The following is a 22,550-nucleotide window of genomic DNA, read 5'->3' on the forward strand; positions in this document are numbered from 1 at the left end:
GATCTCTCTCTGTCAAATAAATAAATAAAATCTTAAAAAAAAAAAAAAAAAAAGAAGTCCTGATCCAGATTTCCAAAGCAAAACAAACACAGAAGCTTCAAATGATACACCAGTCTTGGTGACCTCTGTGTTCTTTGTCTCCTGATTTGTCTGTTTAGGCCCTGCAAGAAAAGCTGTGGAATGTGGCTGCCCCTTTGTATTTGAAGCAGAGTGATTTGGCCTCTGCGGCCGCAAAACAGGTAAGCATTTTGGGATCTTCTCAGATGGATCTCTGTCCAAGCATTTTCTCATCTAAGATGGAGCCAGAGGCTTTCACATGGCTCCATGCCTCTGCTGTGCTCTTCTCAGTTCCAGCCTGTGATGGATGTTAGTGATTTGAGAAGCAGCATAATTAGGAGACACAGCACTGGCTTTGGAGTCAGGGGACCTGGGTTCTAGTCCCAGGTCGGCCTCTAATATTGTGATATTGAGGCTGCTTAACCTCCCTGGATTTTTCCTTTTCTCTAAAATACAGCTATTTAACTGGATGATTTTAAAGATGCTTTGGTGTTCTGAAATATTATCAGTTTGGAGTGCCTAAGTGGCTCAGTGGGTTAATAAGCCTCTGCCTTCAGCTCAGGGCATGATCTCAGGGTTCTGTGATCAAGCCCCATGTCAGGCTCTCTACTCAGCAGGGAGCCTGCTTCCCCTCCCCCCTCTGCCTGCCTCTCTGCCTACTTGTGATCTATGTCTGTCAAATAAATAAATACACTCTTTAAAAAAAAATAAAATATTGGGGCGTGTGGGTGCTCAGTAGGTTATGCCTTTGCCTCTGGCTCTGGTCGTGGTCTTGGGGACCTGGGATGGAGCCCCACATTGGGCTCTCTGCTCGGTGGGGAGCTTGCTTCCCCCTCTCTCTCTGCCTGCCTCTCTGCCTCTCTGCCTACTTGTGATCTCTCTCTCAAATAAATAAATAAAATATTTTTAAAAAATTAAATAAAAATATTATCAGTTTGTATTTCAGATATATTAAAGTCCAGTAGATATTATCATGAACCTTTCATCTGAAAATGTAGCTGAACTCATTTTGAAGTTATTTATATTTTTAGCCTATACCAACATTTGAATGTTGAAAGGTCCTTATGTACTCTTCAGTTCATTAAGTAGAATTTAATTATATTTGCCTTGAGTTTCTTCCTTTCTGACTTTGAGCAGTTTCCCTTCATTCTTAGGTATTGGGATTTGGTGAACTCTTCTGGGTCCTGTCTTTTAGGTAGTGAGTCCTTCTGTATATGACCCAGTGATTATGACCCAATAGCAAGCTAATGATTGTTACATTACAGTTCACTAAATTATTTCATGTCTGTTTAATTAACACTCACAGTAATCCCATTAGGTAAGAATGAATATTAAGTCCATTTTATAGATGAAGTCATTGAGGCTCAGCAAGGTTAAATTTATAGAGGTATAAGTAGTAAAGTTAGGGAATTGAATGCAGATCCTCTGGTACCCACTGTTTTCTTCCCACTACTCTACTTGATCTGTCCTCTGAACTAGACTTCCTTTCAAACCTGCTGTGTGGCTTACTGTAGGGGAGTAGAACCTAATGACTAGAGCCCCAGAGTGGGAAGGGTGGGACCAGAGAACAGTAGTTTGGAAGAAAGAGGGGAAAGGAATAACTGTTGCTGGGTACCTGATACTGTGCTAAGTGCTGTCCATGCTACATTTTATCCTTGAAGTTTTATGACTGTGGGGCTACTTCTTCCCTATTTACAGATAGGGAAATTGAGGCCCTGTGTAATTAGGTAACTTGTCTTTCTGGCTGTTGTGGGAGAGCCTGGAGTCCTTTCTCTGACCCCAAAGCCCTCAAAGGAAGGGATATACAGAATGGGGAGAGAAGCAGTATTTGGATGGGAGTAGCTGATTTGGATCGAATAGAACAAGAGCTTAATGAACTGGGCTTGAGCTGAGGTCATAGATACTGTTTTCTACACTTGTTCTCCTCTCCATATTCTCAACAACAGACCGGGCCTGTAGAACAGTCTGTCTGGATGATTAACATGTGGTTAATGGTTCCTGGTGCTAAATTCTTGAGGACTTTTCCTAGGGTTGGGTTTCCATATATGGTGTTCATTCATTTGTTCCTACAACACACTAGTTTGGGGTTAGGGTAATAGCAGTGCTTTACGATTTTATCAGTGATTGAACTCTTCATATCTTGACATCATCAACTAAGATGACTTTATTACTGGATGAAAATCTTTTTTTTTTTTAACTGAGAAAACAACTTACTCTGTTTTCATAAGACATACTATATTAATTTCCTCAACACGTTAATTTCTCTCAAATTATCTTAATTTCTCTTACCATAGGCACTTAAATAATTTCAGTTCAGTGTTAAAGAACAGGCATTAAACTCAGTTTAAAGAATTTCACCTAGAATTTTATGCTGCTATCAAAACCAATATGATATTTTTATTGATCTTTCATTACCTTTCCTTATAGATCATGGAAGAGACCTACAAAATGGAGTTCATGTACAGTGGTGTGGAGAATAAACAGGTGGTGATTATACATCACATGAGGCTTCAGGCCAAAGCCTTGCAACTTATAGTAACAGCTCGGACTACTCGAGGGTAAGATGTGTGGCTGCTGAAAGGGGAGGCACCGTCCTTTCAAAGACTCCTCCAAATAAATGCACTCAGAGATCTCACCGAGTTAATGGGAGGTGAAAAGATACTTACAAAAAATTTGCTAAACAGTATGCAAACTCTTCATTTTTTCAGATACTCTAGGTTCTATCTTTGGGTCAAACTGGATCTCTGGAAAGATGCAGTAGCTCTTCGTTGCCTACAGTACAACATAGGTCAACAGGCAACAAGGACATTCTTTATGTTCCTTGATTGATTTCTTTAAGAATTTAGTGCCAGGAACCATATTTCCTCTTCTGAAGGGATCAGTAAGCTCTCCCAGGCAGTAAAAACAAAAGAAGAGAATGTACTGTGCAATGAGACTACCTTGGTCAAACCCGGACCTCTCCACTTACTAGTTGTTTGATTAGGGATGGTATTTTCTTAGCCTCTCTTTGCCTTGTTTCCCTGTGTGTGAAAAGAGAATAATGAAAGCATCTGTCTCATGGGGTTTCCATGAAGAAAAATGGAATGATACATGTGGAAGCACTTAACATGGTACATGGTACATAGTAAGAGCTCACTATCAGACTTTCCATTAGAATTGCCATATTTAATCGATTCTAAAATGCACATTTTAAATTTAAACTCTCTGAAATTAGATATTTTGATGGTGTGGCACACTTGGATTGAAAGCGGGTTTTTTTCTTTCTTGGTGTTTCATAAAATAAAGGTGCCTCCTAGACTTGACACAATGCTGTAGCTCGTACCCAGGTGGAAGATGCATCTGATGCTCTGTCTGGCGGTGGTATTGGTCTAAAAGTGGCCTAGAGAAGGAAATAGGAGTGTTTAAGTAAGTGCTGAAAGATACCACGTCAGAAAGAACATTCTGAATGTTATTTTACTTCTTCACTGATTTTGATAGTGACCTGATAAAATCAGGTAGTGATGTAACTTAGAGATAGCCATCATTCATTTAACAAATGTTTAATCCCTACTGTTTGCCAGTCACAGCTGAGCAAACACAGGTGCTTGTGTTGGCATCTATACTTTTTTTTTTTTAAGATTTTACTTATTTGTTTGAGATAGAGAGAGAAAGAGAGGACACATAACCTGAGTGGAAGGCAGATACTTAACTGACTAAGCCACCCAGGAGCCCCTTGCATCTATACTCTTTTTATTTAAAAAAATATTTATATATACACACACACACACACACACACACACACACACACATACATATATTCTTCAGTTTATGTGTGATTATTGTAAAAAATTTAAATATTGCAGATTAAGTGAAGGTTCCCTGACAATCTACCCCTTCTGAAACAACTGTCAATAGACTCTTCCCAAGGCAGATAAATATATATAGATTATAAATGTGTGTATTAATATAAGTGGAATCATAATATACTTTGTGTTCTGCCTCCTTTCCATTTCATCCAGTGATATTACATTTTTCCATGTCATTATACAAAGACTAATAAATTTATTCTTGTGCTATAGTATTTTATACTTTCTGCTTGTGTTCATTTCTGCCCTTTTTTTTCCTTGACTTTGCTAGATTGGTTGTTTTCTTTGTTTCTTTGTTTTTTCCAAGGGTTTGAAAGTTTTAACCCTACGTCTGAACTTTTCCAGTGAGGTAATAGAACATAGAGTTTAAGAGGGCTACGGTTTCTTGTTTCTTAGACTCATATCTTGACCCCCACCATTTGCAAACTTAGTGACCATGGACAAGTTGCTTAAGACTTCTGTGCCTCGGGGCGCCTAGGTGGCTTAGTGGGTTGAGCCTCTGCCTTCGGCTCAGGTCATGATCTCAAGGTCCTGGGATAGAGTTCCCCATCAGACTCTCTGCCTGCCTCTCTGCCTGCTTGTGATCTCTCTCTGTCAAATAAATAAATAAAATCTAAAAAAAAAAAAAAAAAAGACTTTGTGCCTCAGTTTGTTCCCCCTAAGTTAAACTGGGGTAATAATAGTATCTGCTTCACCCTCACAGGGTTATTGTAAATTATTAAATGTAAAGCTCTTAAAATACTGTCTCACTCATTCAGAGTAAACACTTGATACATGTTAGCTTATATTAGTTTATATGTAAATATTATTTTTACTTGTATTTTTAATAAACATATTCAACTTATATTTATCAACATAAAAAGTAATATAGACTTTATGATTACCTCTATTGAGATCACCTCAGATCCAGATAAAATTTTAATATGTTTTTATTTGATTGTCTCATACTGTTAAATCATTTGGAACTCAGTTTTAGCTTATTATATTTTTATAATGTATTTCTTATTTGAAGAATTGGTTTTTAAAGTATTCATTAGCCTTTATAAGTATTTTTTCAAAATTAGTTCCAAATTGCTCACTACTTTTTTTGTACTATAGTTGCTTTTTGACATTCCTTGTTCTAATTCACTATTTGACTGGAACACATTCTAGCTTTCTAGTAATTGTTTTTCTGAATAAATATATAAGAGACCCTGCGTGTCTGAAACTGCCTTTCTTTTGCTCTTATACATAACTGGAATTCTTTCAGAGTCAGTATTGCTATGTTACTGTTTAGTATTTCGTATTACAGTTAGGATGTCTGATGTCTGTCTGGTTCTCTTTCCTTTATAGGAGGCTTATTTTTCTGATTCAGAGCTGTAAATTTTTTTTTCCTTTTTAGAATTCAGAAATTCTACGCAGATATGTATGTGGTGTTTTGTGTTTTTTGATTTTTGTTTTTTTTCAGTGTTCTCACTGACTTTCAGTGTAAGCTCTGCTTTTAGCTCAAGGAATTTTTCCCCTCCATTATTTATTTAATCACTACTACTTTCATCCGCTCCAGTCTGTCATACTGGATGTTCTGTCTTCTGGATCTGTATTGCCTGTCTCTCTTTTCTCTCATAATTTCAGTTTCTTAGTTTTTCTACTCTGTATTCTGTGTAAATTCTTCAGTATGCTCTTTTAAACTCTACTTCAATTTTCATCATTTTTAATTGTAGTATTCTTTTTTTTTCTTTTTAAGATTTTATGTATTTATTTGACAGAGATCACAAGTAGGCAGAGAGGCAGGCAGAGAAAGAGGGGGAAAACGGGCTTCCAGCTGAGCAGAGAGCCCGATGCAGGGGCTTGATCCCAGGACCCTGAGATCATGACCCAAGCCGAAGACAGAGGCTTTAACCCACTGAGCCACCCAGGCGCCCCTCATTGTAGAATTCTTTTACTGTTGAATTGATTTCATTATTACTGTTCATTTCTGAGTGTGTTTTCTTCTGTGTACCTCTTTCCTAACAGTTTCTCTTGCTTTATCAGTGTAGTGTCCTTTTAGATCTCCTCTTTAATATCACTGACATTAGTTATTAAAAATTTTAGTAAGTTTTCTGTGCTTTCTTGCCTTGACTTTATCTCATTGAGGTCTGCTTGGTCTCCTTTATAGCCCTGGTTATCTTTTTAACATCTAATAATTTCCCATTGTCTTTGCATACTTATAAACACAAGTCAACTGTAGGTGTTTGATTTCCCAGTGGACTTCACTTTTCCCCTGCTTTCTTTCCTCACACCAAGGAAAAAAGTAGATGTTTTTAGTGCTAAAGCCTACTTCACATAGCATGTAGGTGAAGCTTCCTGCTCTGTTTTAGGTTTAGAGAGGGTTCCCAAATCTGTATTTTATTTAAGCCCTCCAAGATGACTCTTTATAAGCTTGACTGAATTACCTTCCTTTCACCCCTGCTTAGCTGGAGGTCTCCCTTCCAGCCCTCTCACTCCTGGAGATCTTCAGTGGGTGAACCTCACTATTAAATTTCAGTTCTATTTCTGGTCGTTTATCAGATTTAAGAAAGTTTCTAGTGCTACCTGCCTTTTAGGAAAAGAATTCAAATGCATGTTGCTTGTAGAGTAAGTTTCCATTTGTCATTTCTCATTTACTTGTTCATTCAACAGATATTTATTGTCATAGCTGCTCGTGTCAGGAAATACATCCTGTGTCAAAATGATTAATACAAAATCCCTATTTCCATGGAATTTACATTTTAATAGAAAGACTAAACTAGTTTATTAAGAACCTTAACCCCAGGGGTGCCTGGGTGGCTCAGTGGGTTAAGGCCTCTGCCTTTGGCTCAGGCCATGATCCCAGGGTCTTGGTATTGAGCCCTGCATCGGCCTCTCTGCTCAGCAGGGAGCCTGCTTCCTCCTCTCTCTGCCTTCTTCTCTGCCTGCTTGTGATCTCCAGCTGTCAAATAAATAAATAAAATCTAAAAAAAAAAAAAGAATGTTAACCCCAGTGGGGTCCCTGGGTGGCTCAGTTGGTTAAGGAGCCAACTCCTGGTTTTGGCTCAGGTTATGATCTCATGGGTCATGGGATTGAGCCCTGCATTGGGCTCCATGCTCAGTAGGGAGTCTGCTTCAGGATTCTCTCTCTCCCTGCGCCTCCTTTCCTGCTTCCCTATTTATGTTCTCTCTCTTTCAAATAAATAAAATTTTTTAAGTGAAAATTAACACCATTTCTTTCCATGTTTTTATATAAGTAAAGAGTATTTGTTTTTCTTTACTGGCACTTTACTCTTCTAATGAATAATATATTAATGAAAATAAATGGAAAGTGTCATTCAGAAATAATAAGAAATAAAAAGAACCAAGTGATAAAGAAAGAACATAGTCTGTGTCTGTGGGCAAAGTAGTAACAAAACATTTTTCCTTTTCGTCATGAGAATCTGACCTTTGGTTAACCTTCTAGGTCTGTTCCCTAGAATCCTGGTAGCATCAGCTATATTACTCAGTGACAGTGCCGTAGTAAAAATGATCACTGAGAAAACTGCATGTAGACCAGAAGGAACTATCAATGAACTGTAGTTACATGATGCAGACACCATAGCTTTGGGCTTCATTGAGTCAGTGGAGCATGAGGCTTTTAAACAGGATAGTCTCCAAATTCACCTGGTATAGATACCCTTTCCTCGCATCTGAGCTTTCCATCCTGGGCCAGTTTAGAGCTCCCAGATGGCCCTCTGGACTGCTGAGTAGAGCGTTGCGAGGAGTCCCACAGAGGAGGAGCGTGATGCTGCACTGCCCACAAGCTTCTGTCCTAAATCCTTAGTCTGATACCAGGCATGGTCTGGAATAGCCCTTGATTTGAGCGTTCATTGAGCCCAACAGTCACTGCAGTGTCTGAATTGGGTCTTGTGATCCTGGGAGATACTTTCCCCCTAGGTCCATTAGAAGTCTGCTCTTTCTCTTAGAGATAGTTTTGATAGTGTACTGCTCTCATACTCCTTTCATGTAGACTCGGGTTTCTGGGAATTTGGTCCTAATTCCTCAGATGCAAGATTACAGAAGCAAAATATATGTATTGTTTGTATGTTTTTCTCTTTTTCTACAGAGTTGACCCCTTATTTGGGATGTGTGAAAAGTTTTTACAGGAAGTGGACTTTTTTCAGAGGTAATATTTTCATCACATTCTAGCTTACTAAACCTTGGTTATACAGAGAATAGCACGTACAGGGCAACAAGAGCAATCACAAGCCAGAACCCTTGACTTAACTCATGCAGCCAACGTGTTTTCTGTAGCCCTGTGCCCTGTGTATTTTCTTTAGTGGGTATATAAATTTCTTTTTTTCAGCTAAAATTCAGCTAAATTCAGCTAAACGTACAATGGTATATTGAAAACATTAGGAATCATTTGGATTCAGCATTCAGCTGGGCCATGAAAAAGACAAGTACTACCTGGTAAAACAAACTTTTTTTGTTGAAAAATCGTAATTTGTTTGTTCTTTTCACCACTGTTCTTAAATTTCCATATTTCTCTATAATCTACAAAAAATTGTTCCATAAATCAATCAAGAACTTATATTCTGCAGTACAGCTATGTTTTCTCAGAATTCTGTATGGAGTAAATTAGTTAAAACAGATGCAATAGATGAGTGGAAGTCTTCACGAAGAAATAGTAGTTGAGTTAGTGATCAGAGAGGTGGTGTGCTGCCAATATAATACAAGGAGGAAGGCATACATAGGATTTTATAGTCTGACATTTATTAAGTCTGATACTTCATTCTTCCACCCCTCATCCTTCCCCCCATGAACTTCACCAAACCTGAAGTTTCCATGACTCTGTACTTGACAGTCTTCCATGTAGAGCTGAGTTGCAATATCATACTTCACCAATAGGCGCTGCTCTCTAGCAAATGATTCCCTTTGCTTGGCCCTTTAAGAGCCTAGCTTCAAATTGCAACTAAGTTCATGCCTTACTTCTGGTTTTAGGTTCTTTAAGGTGGAGAGTCTGTTTTTGTACAGTTGGGTTGAGGAGACTTTTGGTAAGGTGATAGCTCTCGTGTGCCAAAGTTCCTCATCTGTCGTGTAGGGTTGGACGGTCTTTCTTCATTCAGCCCCAGAGTCCCTGCATTACCTCCTAAGTGGAAGATTTTTTGACTGTCTCCTTCTGTAAGGCAGAAGTATTGTGGAATCAGTACAGGGAATGAGTTACTTAACTTTTTAAAGCCTCAGTGCGTCATTTTCTCTGAATCTCAGTGTTCGTATCAACAAATATAAGCCTCATTAAGATAGGCATTTTCTTCTCTTTTGCTCACTGTTATGTCCCTGGTGCCTGTGATAGTACTTGGCACTTGCTAAGTCTTAAAGACGTATTTCTTAAATTAAGTAATGAATCTATTAATACGAAAATAATTCCAGCAGTGCACAGGATTGCTGGATGGACTAAGTAAGATCACGTAAAACACGGAGCCTACCTGGCACATACAGATATTCAGTAAACAGGCCTATGAGGACGAATATTCAGTAAACAGGCCTATGATCACATCACCAGGGCATAATTATCTAGGTGCCTGGCTTTCTCAGTCAGGAACCGTGAACTCCTTCAGTTCATCATTTTTCATCCCTCAGGGTTTGGCATATGTTTGGGGTTCAGCCTGCATAAATGAATGCCTAGTCAGTTGCTTCTGTTTGTTCTTCCAGGTGTTTTATTGCTGATTTGCCCCACCTACAGGACAGCTTTGTGGACAAACTTCTTGACCTTATGCCCCGACTTATGACATCCAAACCAGTAGAAGTGGTCAAAATTCTACAGACCATGCTGCGGCAGAGTACCTTCTTGCACCTCCCCCTTCCAGAACAGGTCAGGCCACATCTGTTGAGATAGTCAAAACTGTTCGCCTTGGTGATCTTTGACCAGTTGAGCATCTGGGCGAGGGCCTTTCCCCTAATGGGCTCCCACATGTCCCCCTGCTCATGGAGACAGTGCACGGATCATGTTTTGTTGCCCAGGGATGGCCTGGCTTTAGAATCATTGTGTTTTCTTCTCGCTTACAGATCCACAAAGCTTCGGCCACCATCATCGAGCCAGCAGGCGAGTCAGACAATCCTTTGCGGTTTACATCTGGGTTGGTTGTGGCCCTGGATGTCGATGCAACCCTGGAACACGTGCAGGACCCTCAGAACACTGTGAAGGTCCAGGTCTGTCAGGGTTCGGTCCCCACGGGGCTTCCACACTGACTGTAACTCTAGCAGCCCTGTGATTTCTGTCTGAGGGACAGAAAGTTGTCGGGGTTGGAGAGTCTGAGAAAGAGTCTGGGTGTGAATCCCATCTCTTCTGCTGATTGTGGTTTGGAGCAAGGTACTTTGAACTCTGAAGCTTGGGTTCTAAAACTAACAAATAGGAGTAATTGGCAGTGAAAGGAGATAAAGTATATGTAGCCCCTGGTACCTGGTGAATGCTTACCGGATGACGGAGGCCTTTCTAGTTTTGTAACAGGTGCAGACTTGGTATTTTCAGGGCCACAAGCAAACTTATTTATAATAAACGAGTCCTTTCTGGGCTGTGGGTGGGTCAGCTTGGTGAGCAGAATTTAAAGGTTGAAAAAAGCAAGCGCTAGGGAGTATTTTTTCCTAAGTTAGCTATATTAGAGACACATGCAAATGCAGTAGAGATGCCAGTTGATTTAGAGAGTCTGCAGTTAAGCCCCACAAAGAGTACTGCTCACTTATCTATCCGTCCACGTAGCAATGCTCACTCTGTTGCACATGATAAGCACTAGGGTTGCAAATGTGTCAGAATTCCTGTCCTCAGGATGCGCAGTATCAATGAAAGACCAGTGAACATGCAATTATAAAACAGAAGTTCAGGGGACGCCTGGGTGGCTCAATTGGTTAAGCAGCTGCCTTCGGCTCAGGTCATGATCCCAGCGTCCTGGGATCGAGTCCCATATCGGGCTCCTTGCTCTGCAGGGAGCCTGCTTCTCCGTCTGACTCTGCCTTCCACTCTGTCTGCCTGTGCTCGCTCTCGCTCGCTCTCTCTGACAAATAAATAAAATCTTTTAATAAAAAAAAAAAAAAAAACAGAAGTTCAGTCATCACTCAGATGAAGACAGGAGAAGAATACTGTGGCCTCTTACTAAATACCTGATTGCTCACATACTGAAGGCCTAATTTTGGGAACCCTTCGGCAACACTGCCTTCTGAAATAAGAAACATGTTGAAATGGAGCTGACTTATTCCCAAGATTAAGAGATTGACTGGTGGGGCACCTGGGTGGCTCAGTGGGTTAAAGCCTCTGCCTTAGGTTTGGGTCGTGATCCCAGGGTCCTGGGATCAAGCCCCGCCTCGGGCTCTCTGCTCAGCAGGAAGCCTGCTTCCCTTCTTCTGTTTCTGCCTGCCTCTCTGCCTACCTGTGATCTCTGTCAAATAAATAAATAAAATCTTAAAAAAAAAGAGAGAGAGAGACTGACTAGTTCAGTGAAATAATGGAACTTTGTACTAACTTAACTTGCAGTGTGAGAAACTACTTGCAAGTTTCAAAGGCAGGAATGAAGGGGAGCACAATATGCCACCCCAGATATCTCTTTGGCATAAGGATTATTGGGGCAATTATTTTCAAGAGGCTGAAGACACAGGAGAATCTCTGAAAACGGAGAAATTGCCCTTTTGTGAGATAAATTTATATTTATAAGGGAGATCATCCTTTGTAGAGCTGTCTCCCTCTGTACCTGGAAGAGAAAGATGACAATCTCTAGAAACTCTAAACAGTGGGGCAGTCATCAACTTAAATTTGCATAACAGGGGTACCTGGTTGGCTCAGTTGATGGAGCTGGAGCTCCACGCTGGATGCAGAGATTACTTTAAAATTTTTTTGTTGTTTACAACAATCTTACCCTTGTTTATTGTGCTTGTTCATTGAGCCAAAACTGGCTCCCTTCCACCTCAATGTCTTTCTTTTGTCTTTAGTGGAAAATGGTATTTAAGGTGATGACTTGAGCCATTTGGGGGAGTTCGGTTTTCCTGGATATTTCCCATGTATATAGAACATATACATGTTATTAAACTTGTGTTTTGTTTTGTTTTCCCTGTTTATCTGTCTTTTATTATAGGAATAAGCTTAGTCAAGAACTTAGAAGGGTAGAGGAAAAATTAATTTTCCTTCCCTACAGGTTTATTTCCAGTTTTTAGCTACCATAAAAAAATTCTGTAATATGCTTAAAATACACATGCACATGATGGAGAGAATTTAATTTGTAGAGTGTGGTAGGAGGCTGAGGAAAAGAAGGGCTTTGTGGAGACATCAGTGTATGGGGAGGTCTGAAAGGATAAGAACAAAGGATAAGCGCTAGAGGAGGTATTTATGCAGAAGGGCTACCAATAAAAGAAGGGATGCAAGCATTGACACTAAGTACAATCTGAGGACAGATAGCCAGGGACAGGCAGGGAAGCCTTCCTGGAAGAGATATGAATGAGTCAGGCTCTGAAGATTTGCTGTGGTGACAAGAGAGGGGAAAAAACCTCTGGCTTCCCAGTAGGAATTCCTTTTTTTTCTTTTCTTTTTTTTTTTTTTTTAGATTTTATTTATTTATTTCGACAGAGAGAGAGAGAGATCACAAGCAGGCAGAGAGGCAGGTAGAGAGAGAGGGGAAAGCAGGCTCCCTGCCAAGCAGAGAGCCCAATGCAGTGCTGGATCCCAGGTGCCCCTTTTTCTCTTTTTTAAAGGAATTCTTTATTATAAATCATAAGACCTACACAGAAGTAATTCTGAGTTGGCCATAAGGTTGTACTACAGGTTTGTTTTTTTTTTTCTATTTGTTTTTGTTTCCCCACATTAGTGGTTATCTACCCTAACCACACTTTAAGAAAGCATTAAAAAGTAATGATGCACAGGCCTCAGCTTATACCAGTTAAATCAGAATCCTGAGAGTAGGGCCCATGAATACCAGTACCAATAGAGCTACTGGAGGTGGCTCAGTCATTAAGCATCTGCCTTCAGCTCCGATCATGATCCCAGGGTCCTGGGATCCAGCTCCCTGCTCAGCAGGAAGCCTGCTCCTCACTCTCCCACTTCCCCTGCTTGTGTTCCCTTTCTCTTGCCGTCTTTCTCTGTCAAATAAATCCTTAGAAAAATAATAACAGTAACTCTTATCTGATTCTAATGCACAGCTAGAGTTGAGAACTATTGTTTCACGTTTATCCCTGAGAAAAAGTTCAGTGACCAACTGAGCATAAGTGAAGTTGCAGGCAGATTATGTAAGGGTCACCTTCTAGACTGTACTGAAAAGTCTCCAAAGTCACTCTACCATGTGCCTGATCAGACTCTTCTGGTGCCTCTGCAGATGGGGTGGTGGGGGACTAACTGCTCCTTGTGGGACAGCTCTGATGGGAGGAAGGTGCTGTCCAGACCATTACCGCTTCTATTCTGGGCAAGTGAAAGGTGATTAGTGTAGCTGGGGTACAGGGGTGCAAGGGCACCTGACCCTTAAGGGTCCCAAACAGACTAGGTTTGGCCACTCGCTGGTGACAAAATCCAAAGACACATAAAGGAGCAGCGGTGAAACAAGACAAAATTCCTTTCAGTGAGGCCAACTCTGGAAAGACAGCGGACTAGTGTCTCAAAGACAGTCTCCGAAGGTCTGAAAACACTTGCAGGTTTCTTTGAGGAAATTGTGGGACAAAGGTCGGTGGGTACTTGCAGGTGGGCAGTGAAGCTTAAGTCATGATTGACTTGGAGTCAACCACAAGGGCTCTTGTTGGCTCAGGGCAGTTGTTATTGCTTGTTTTTGTTACCATCAGGAAATGTTTTGCCTTCTGGGTCTTTTGCCTGAATTAAGAGATAAACTGGAAAGAAGAGCTTAAACAATTAGAAAGTTTGAGGTCAGCATGGAGGCAGTTGAAGTCTTCTCTCATTATGGGGCAGGTGGGCTGAGCCGGGCCTCTCCAGAGTTTCAAAGTTGAAAGGCATGTGCAGTTTCCTTCTCTGTCCTTACTGGTAGGTTTCCATAGTCGAGGCCCTCAGTTCTCTGATAAGCTGCATCTGTTGGTTTGGTTCATTTGTGCAACAGGCTGTCCGTGCAGGTAGTGGTGAGGCTACCCTGGGATGTGAGGAAAGTACTCTGGCCCTGTATGAGATTTGAGAACTGCCCAGCTGTTAAAAACAAAAACAAAAAAAAACCAAGAAAACAAGTCCAAACTGGAGTCATTTGCCCCCCACAACAGGAAACTAAGACTTAATTACAGTTTCAACCTATTCCAGGAATGTGTCCTTCCCATTTTGTCCAGCTCCGCAGAGCATCTCTCTACTTGCTAGACTCTTAATAAAGCCAATTAGATCTTCAAATTTACTTGGCTGAATTTTATTTTTTAACCGAGCAGACACTTCTTTGACAGAAAGAGCAATAGAAAGTGCTTCTTAGCATCCTGTAATCTAGAGTAGAGAATGCAGTTACAAAATTATTTTTTTTTAAGATTTTGATTTATTTATTTGACAGATCACAAGTAGGCAAAGAGGCAGGCAGAGAGAGAGAGAAGGAAGCAGGCTCCCTGCTGAGCAGAGAGCCCGATGCGGGGCTCAATCCCAGGACCCTGGGATCATGACCTGAGCAGAAGGCAGAGGCTTTAACCCACTGAGCCACCCACGTGCCCCTAGAAAATTATTCTTAATACTTTTTGGTTGGTGGTGGATCATGGCCCATGAAGTGATTTAGAGCTGAGGAAAGAGAAAGTCATCCTGATGGGGGTGCCTTTTCCATCAAGACTGGTATTTGTACTTAATAGAGGCACTTGACTCTTGTCACTTCTTCACCATGAATTCAGGGACATTTAGCAAACACTGCTTTGTGCTGCGGCAGGGAATACAGAGATGCCGGCAGTGTTGTCCTCTGCTCCAGGAACAGTTTTTAGTGAAGGCTGGTGTCTTCTCTTCCTCCTCTTTTGAGATTCACAACAGACAGCACAGTTTTGTTAAAAACTCATAGCCCCTCTGTCTCTTTTTCTCATTTCTCTCACCTCTTAGGTCTTATATCCAGATGGCCAGGCTCAGATGATTCATCCTAAGCCAGCCGACTTCCGAAATCCTGGCCCAGGACGCCATCGGCTTATCACTCAGGTGTACCTCTCCCACACTGCCTGGACAGGTAAAGGGTCAGTGGGCCAGGGTGGACAGGAAAATATGCTCCTAGGGATCACACTTACCTGTAGGCATTTGGTTTTTTGTATTTTTCAAAAATACATGGTTCTGTCAGGCCTGCTGAGGACTGTACTTGTTTTCTTAAGGAGTTTAAAACCCCAAACTGGCTGCACTTAGATTCATTTGCTGCATTGCTTTGATTGCTCGAGGCCCAAGATTTTGTAAGATGTACAGGAGTTATAATAGAAAGGAATCTCGTGGAAAGAGCCCTCAGCTGGAAACCAGCACACTATTTGTCCTGTCTCTGCCACTGACTTGCTACATAGCCTCGGACAAGCCATTCTGCCTACTGAAACTGTTTCCTCACTTTCAAAATGAAGATGATAGTTCTCCACCTAGGAGTTAGTTCTGAGCCTTGCTTTGTCTGGAAGTTAAGCAGTTTTATATTTCTTTCATTTTTATTTATTTATTTATTTGTCAGAGAGAGAGAGAGCGTGAACACAGGCAGACAGAATGGCAGGCAGAGGCAGAGGGAGAAGCAGACTCCCTGCCGAGCAAGGAGCCCAATGTGGGACTCGATCCCAGGACGCTGGGATCATGACCTGAGCCGAAGGCAGCTGCTTAACTAACTGAGCCACCCAGGCGTCCCAGCAGTTTTATATTTCTTACCCCAAATTAAAACTTTTCTGTTTTTGCCTATGAACCATTCAGTTCATTCCCCTGAAACAAGTAAAATGACAACTATTACTGTCCTGCCTTCCCACAGGACTGGTTTAATGTGATACTTTAATAATTTGTGAAAAGATAGGAAGGTTACATAAGTATTTTTAAAAATTCTTAAGAATACAATGGGAGAATACAAGCACATCAGACATTACATTTCAAGTGTGTAAGGCTGCTTTTGAAACTTGAAAAAGAGACTCAATCTACAGAACCTAAAATGTGGGGGAGAATTGGCCTTACTGTATTTCCTAAATCACTAAAGATGATTCAGAAGCATGATTATTACTGGAGAAAGAGTTTCATGCCACCAAATTTGGTTTATTTTAGAAATAGGTGGATGCATTCTGGAATTTGTTTTCACTGAAAAAAAAATTTTAAGACTTTTTTAAAAGATTTTATTTATTTATTTGACAGACAAGAGATCACAAGTGGGGGGAGCAGGCTCCCTGCTGAGCAAAGAGCCCAATGCGGGGCTCAATCCCAGAACCCTAGGATCATGACCAGAGCCAAAGGCAGAGGCTTTAACCCACTGAGCCATCCAGGCACCCCTTCACTGGAGTTTTAAATACATGAGTAACTAATGCCATTATTATTGGTTTCCCTCTATCGGGGGTGTTAGGTGAGTATAAATGACATAATAAGGTTTTCACAAAGAGAAAATAGTGCTGTTAAATATCAGGGCAGCCCCTTTGGGGGTCTAGTCAGTAACCCTGGGCCTGGAACAATTGAGGAAGCATCCAGCAATGCTTTACCCAGGATCTTCCTCCCTGAGCATCTCTCATTTTATATATATATATATATATATATATATATATATATATATATATATATTTTTTTTTTTTTTTAAGATTTTACTTATTTATTTGACAGACAGAGATCACAAGTAGGCAGAGAGGCAGGCAGAGAGAGGAGAAAGCAGGTCCCCTGCAGAGCAGAAAGCCCGATGCGGGGCTCGATCCCAGGACCCTGGGATCATGACCTGAGCTGAGGGCAGAGGCTTAACCCACTGAGCCACCCAGGCGCCCCTCTCATTTTATATTTTTGCTGCCTGGAGTGTTCTGCACTACCACAGGAAGGCAGAATTTCTTATTCTAATCTGTTTTGATAAAGGGATCCTAGACATGGACACGATATGCTAGAAAGATAATGCCGTGGGACAGCATTGTTGAAGAAGGGCCAAGATTCAGAGAAGCACTTAGTTGCACGTTAGATCTCAGAAGAGCCTCAGAGGTGTTGGCAGGGCCTAGTGACTTGCCCCGTTCCTACAGTAGCTCCTTGCCTGAGCCAGGGCTACCATCTAGGCTTTCATGAGCCTGAAGAATTCTGATTCGTTCAGGATCACCTGCTCTGAGAGATTGCTATTACAGATCTCTCTTTTCTCAGTACAGCACTTTATTAACCGACTGAGCCACCCAGGTGCCCCTCTTTTTTCATTTTAAGATGCATAAGTGGAGGCCCATGTAGTGGATCATGGGGCCCCTGAGGCTGGCATGCAGATTTCCCAACTCCCAGATCCCTTGTGTTTTCATTATACCACGTTCCCTTCTGACCTGGGATGCCTGGGACACTAGTGAGATGTGTTCTCATTCTGAATGCCCTGCGCTGTCTTTGTGCTAATCCAGGAGATGGGGTCTAGTGCTGGGGAACATTTCCTCCATGCAGTCCTTCAGCAGCTCCCTACCAGAGGCCTCTCCTCTGAGAGGCAGGCTGTTGCCATGTCAGAAGCTTGAGTCACTCTGACCTGGTTCTAGATTCTGCCTCCCTTGCTGTACCTTCCCGAGAAAGTCATTTTACCTCTCTGTCTCATTTACTTTACCTGTAAGATAGGAGCAAGAAGATATACCTCATAGGAGAGCTGTTCTTCCAGGCATGATGAATAGGTTGCATGATTTGTCCCATATAATCTTTTGTCTTTCTCTCCCACTGTCTCTCATTTTCTCTCCCCTCTCCTTTCCTCTTATGGCAGTGGTTTGAATTGCCATTCTTACTACATGCAGGGAGGGCACAACAAACAGTTGGGCTGAGTCCTTTGACCTCACCAGGATTTGGCTGAAAGCGCTGTGAGAGTTGGGGCTGGGTTGTGGTTGTGGTTGGCAACAGCCATCTGGGACAAAAGAGGGGAGCATAGTGGGATAGCTGATACCAGACCCTGATACCAGAGTGCAGCACTGGTTTCATTACAGATAAACCCCATATTACACGGTTGTGTTCCTACCACGTGGCAGGTAAGGGGTGGTGCTGAGGCCGCTCTCGGGCCGGCTAGGTTGCTCTGGCTTCTTGGGAACCTTCCCCTTCCTGGAGGACAGCAATTCGGTCTCTGTTTTCCTCCCTACAGAGAAGTCTGGAAGTGACTAGGAAGAGGTCTGGAGAGGCATCAAGAAGTTCTGGGACCTCTGCCCTTGTTCATTTAGATCCATCCAGCTCTTACTTTTCTCCTCTGTATTTCTTAGCGTTGGGCTAATCTTTAATACTTGCACATTTTGCTCCAGTCACATGAAATTTAAGAGGATATCCCAAGCTTACTCTGTTCCCGGCCCTTTGCACCTGCCCTTAGGCCCTTCTGAAATACTCTTCCCTGTCCTTTGTAGAAGCCACATGGTTAACAAAAAGATTAATTGCTTCAGTGTATCAAGTGGGTTTAAATACTGCCACCAGTGTGGATTTGCACATTCACTTAGAAACTTTCAGAGCCTTGGGACTTTTACAGGGGGAGGGGAGTTTGTGACAGTCTTTTGTGGTGTAGCAGAGTAAGAACTCTTGGGGTTGTGTGCTTGACACAGAGCAGGTGTTTTATTCTAAAGTCTTCCTGGGGACATCTAGATGGCTCAGTCTATTAAGCGTCTGCCTTCGGCCCAGGTCATGATCCCAGAATCCTGGGATCAAGTACTGCATCGGGCTCTCTGCTCAGGTGGGAGCCGCCTTCTCCCTCTGACTGCCACTCTCCCTGCTTGTGCACTCTCTCTCTGACAATAAATAAATAAAATCTTAAAAAAAAAAAAAAAGAAATTGATTAAAAAAATAAACAAAGCCTTCCTGGGCCCCCTCCTCACTGTCCTTACAGATTTGATTAGAGTGCTATGCTTCTTTTGTAACTGTCTCTGTTCCCAGCAGATGGGCAGCAATTTGAGAGAGGGCTTACTTGCTCACTCGGGCCTGTTACGTGCATGAAAGAAAGGAAGGTTTAGTAACATGATTTTAGGTCCCTGAAATGTGTTCCTGTTCATTGGTGAGAATTTCTTGTCAGAACTGTTTCCTAATCAAATCAAGGTTGCTTCTCCACTAAGACGGTAGCGTCTGCAGTATTTGCGGCCCTGATGCCCAGGCTCAGCCACACAGGAAGAGCCTGGTTATCTGGCCATGAGAAACAGCCCTGTGCAGGCCCATGTGGCCCTCTCTGGAAGCCAGAAGGCCTCTGAGGCAGAGTTTTTAGTCGTCTCTGATCAGCCACAGATCTGAGCTGCAGAGAGCCCACAGGGACTGGAGGAGGAGGTGGTGGAGAAGCAGCTCATCTGTAGGCTCGGGCTCAGCCTCGCAGGATTCAGGCTGGGAAAGTGTCTTTGGTGAGGGGGAAGGGTTGAAGACAGATGAAGAAATGTTTAGAAACCTTACTGCTTCTGTCTTTGATGTGGCTTTTACTTGACATTTCTTCCCAATTCCTAGCAGTTGTCCCGTCTTTTTTTTTCCAGAACCATGCCAGGTGGAAGTCAGGCTGCTGCTGGCCTACAACTCCAGTTCTCGAATTCCAAAATCCCCATGGATCGAGGGCGGTGAGGTGTCACCCCAGGTGGAAACCAGCATCGAGGGCACCATCCCCTTCAGCAAGTCTGTGAAAGTTTACATAATGCCCAAACCCGCAAGGCGCTGAGTCACCAGCAATCTGTAGAGCCGAGGCTGGGAAGGCCCTTCATAGGTAGCAGAGTGAGGCAGAAGCCTAGAGCACTTCACCTGGAGATGGCATGTAGGCATGGGCACCATGACCTGTCTAGTCTCATCTGGTATCAAACACACAATAAATTATTTTGCATTAAAAAAACAAAAACCTTCAAGTCTGCACCTCCTCCTTCCCTGGCAGTCCCCTCCCCCCACCACCAATAAAGTTGAAAAAACACCTAGCTGTTCTAGTTCCTGGTCCTTAAAAAAATTATGTGGCTGTAGGTTCAATATTTATATCACATGGTTATGTTCCTCGAGTATGAAACAAAGTTTTGTAGTCACCTCTAAAGAACAGCTTACTGGAGCATAATCTTGTTTTTTAAATCAGCAGGCTGTTTGCCAGGGCCCACTCCTTTCACAGCTGTAACTTTCTCACCACCGATGGTTCCTGAATGGCCTTAGACATCACTATCTTGCCAAGAAGGTCTTTCCTAATGCAGGCAGTACTACACCAAGGACTGGGTGAATAGCTGGAGAATGAATCATTTTCATCCCTGAGAGAGATTCTTGATCTTGCCTGTCATTACCCTTAGAACCAAAATAATGCATGAGGGCCATATTATAGGAGATCAAGGATTATGGAAAAGTGATCCAGTTTAAGAAATAAAGGCATTTCCCACTGCATCTTTGATGACTCCAGGGTTGGAGCTGCATGTGAGTTATTGGTGTAGCTGCGGGATAAGAGCAGTAAATGCTCCAGGGGAGTTAACTGTGTGCGGGCCCTGCTACCTGCCATTTAATCCTTGCTGCAGCCAACTGAGTCTTCCGGAGACCTCAGAGAAGCCTGGGAGGAAGCCTGGACAGTAAGTAATAAAGCTGTTTTCATTCAAATCCAAGATGGTTCCCAAGGCCTGGGCTCTGCCACCTCTGGGAAAGTATACGGAAAAAGCCTTTAAATCTTCAGCTCTCTATACCTGGCTTTCCTCAGCCATAAAATAGAGATAATTATACCTTAGGTGTTGTTGAATGAGTTTAATCAAATAATGCTTGGTAGAATCTGAATCTGCAGCCAGTCTTGATCTTATGTGGTACTTGGAAAGCTTATAAAAATAATAGCAGGATTATAAAACGACTTAGGTGGTGCTGGAATTTGAATTCAAGCATGTTTGGCTTTTGGTTTAATGCACTTGATTTGTGCCTGGCAGTGATATGAGCTTTTTCCATGAATTAGCTCATTTAACCCTCACAGCTACCCTATGAAGTAGGTACTGTTTTCTTTGTTTTACAAGCAAGGCAATTGGATTTAGAAAATTAAGTAATTTGGCCACAGTCATACAACTAGTAGATAACAGAGCTGGGGTTTGAACTCAGGCAGTCTGGCTCTAGAATGCCATCCCTGCCAGAGTGGCACTAAGGGAAGCAAGCTCTTCAAGGAGCTAGGTTACTTTTCTAGTGGGCTGGCTTGTTTTGTGTATCTCAGGAATGTGACATCACTGAGCTCTCATGTATCAAAAAGATACTGTGACAAAAGTGCCTGCCCTGGTGATAAAAAAGCTGGGAGCTAGGCCAAATCCTGTCACTGTTCTTACCCAAGCACCATCTGATGATGGCTGGGTCAGAGCTTTAAGACATTGAGACCCATGGCTGCCCCACCGACAGAGCGCCTTGTGCACTCACTATAGAAAGTGTGAAGGCTTCTGCATGAAGGCTGTGCTGCATCCTCTTCAGCTATGGTACTCCTGCTATAGAAATCCTCAAGTCATCCCCCATTTCAAAGGTGGGGAAATTGAGGTTTTGAGGTAATGTTTTTCTCCTAAAAGGAAATGCCAGGACTTTATCCTGGGTCTTAACATGCAAAATAGAGTATTTTTTTCCACCAAAGCTAGAGATGAACTAAGGGGCAGATTTTTGCATACCTTCAAGAGAAGTTTTTAAAAGCTGTGTAAGAATAGAATGGGTTGCATTAGGAGATGAATTGTCTATGTTAGATGTGTTTAGCAGAGGTTGAACAGGCTCCTGACAAGTTTCTTTCAGAGGAATTCAAGTCTCATATAAGAGATTCCTTTTTAAATTCCTTTGAAAACCCTGAATTATCAGATTCTGTGAAACATGAGACTGAATTCATGGTAATGCCAAGACTGGAACCCAGGTCTCCTGCTTTTTAGTCCAACGTGGTTTCCGTAACGGGTCTGTTCTGTGTAAGTGGTCTCCCACGTATCCAGCAGTCAAAGCCAGAAACCTGTGTGTCAACTAGACTCCTGCACCCCTCAGATAAACAGAGCCATCAGATAAACACCCCTCAGATAAACCAGCCCTTTAGATTCTGCTTCCTTAAATATTTCTTGACTCAATCGTCTTCTCATACTTGGTTTCTATCCTAATGCAGAACACCATCATCTCCTAAAATGTGGCATTAGCTGCTTAAAGATCTTGCCTCAGATCTGCTCCCTTCAGTCCATTCTTCACACAGCTTGCAGAGTGATCTAAAACCCAGATCTGTTCAGGCCATTCCCCTGCTTAGTCCCTTTGACTAAGGCCCGCTGCTGGCCCAGAATTAAGTCTAACGTCCTGATCTCAAAGGCTCTTCATGCCTCTGTCATCTCCAGCCTCATACTGCCTGTGCCACACGTTCTGTGTACTTCTCTGGCAATAGAGAATTCCTGTAGTTAATGTCCAACACTCACCAGGCTATCTTGGTCTCAGACCTTTGGACTTCCTGAGCCCTGGAATATGTTCCTCAGAGGGTCTCCTGTGGCTTCTTCTCATTCTCCAGGACTGAGCCTCATTCTAGAAGGTATTTTGTCTCTCCTGTGGGCTTGGCGCCTTGCCCCTGTGTTCTGACAGCCTTTTGTATGTTCTTGAAGCATATTTATTTAAGTTTCTGTTGCAGGTTCACAAATGGAAACCCGTTTTAAAGAAAGGTAGACAGGAAAAAAGGAGTCAAGTGGCCTGTCGGAAGGTAA

At 42.2% G+C, this 22,550-nt stretch overlaps 1 protein-coding gene across 1 annotated transcript in view; it reads left to right on the forward strand.

Moving 5' to 3' along the window:
• Positions 1-19,826, forward strand: part of INTS4 (integrator complex subunit 4) — a 117,848-nt gene extending 98,022 nt beyond the window's left edge. Inside the window, exons 17-23 of the mRNA XM_082749532.1 lie at positions 159-239; positions 2,485-2,615; positions 7,975-8,034; positions 9,564-9,723; positions 9,918-10,061; positions 14,878-14,998; positions 19,401-19,826. Of these exons, the coding sequence (XP_082605658.1) occupies positions 159-239; positions 2,485-2,615; positions 7,975-8,034; positions 9,564-9,723; positions 9,918-10,061; positions 14,878-14,998; positions 19,401-19,579 (876 nt within the window). The 3' untranslated portion in view covers positions 19,580-19,826. The remainder of the gene's footprint in view (positions 1-158; positions 240-2,484; positions 2,616-7,974; positions 8,035-9,563; positions 9,724-9,917; positions 10,062-14,877; positions 14,999-19,400) is intronic.
• The last annotated feature ends 2,724 nt before the right edge of the window (positions 19,827-22,550 follow it).

This window comes from Mustela nivalis (genome assembly GCF_964662115.1).
Source record: "Mustela nivalis genome assembly, chromosome: 9".
In the NCBI taxonomy this organism is placed as follows: Eukaryota; Metazoa; Chordata; class Mammalia; order Carnivora; family Mustelidae; genus Mustela; species Mustela nivalis.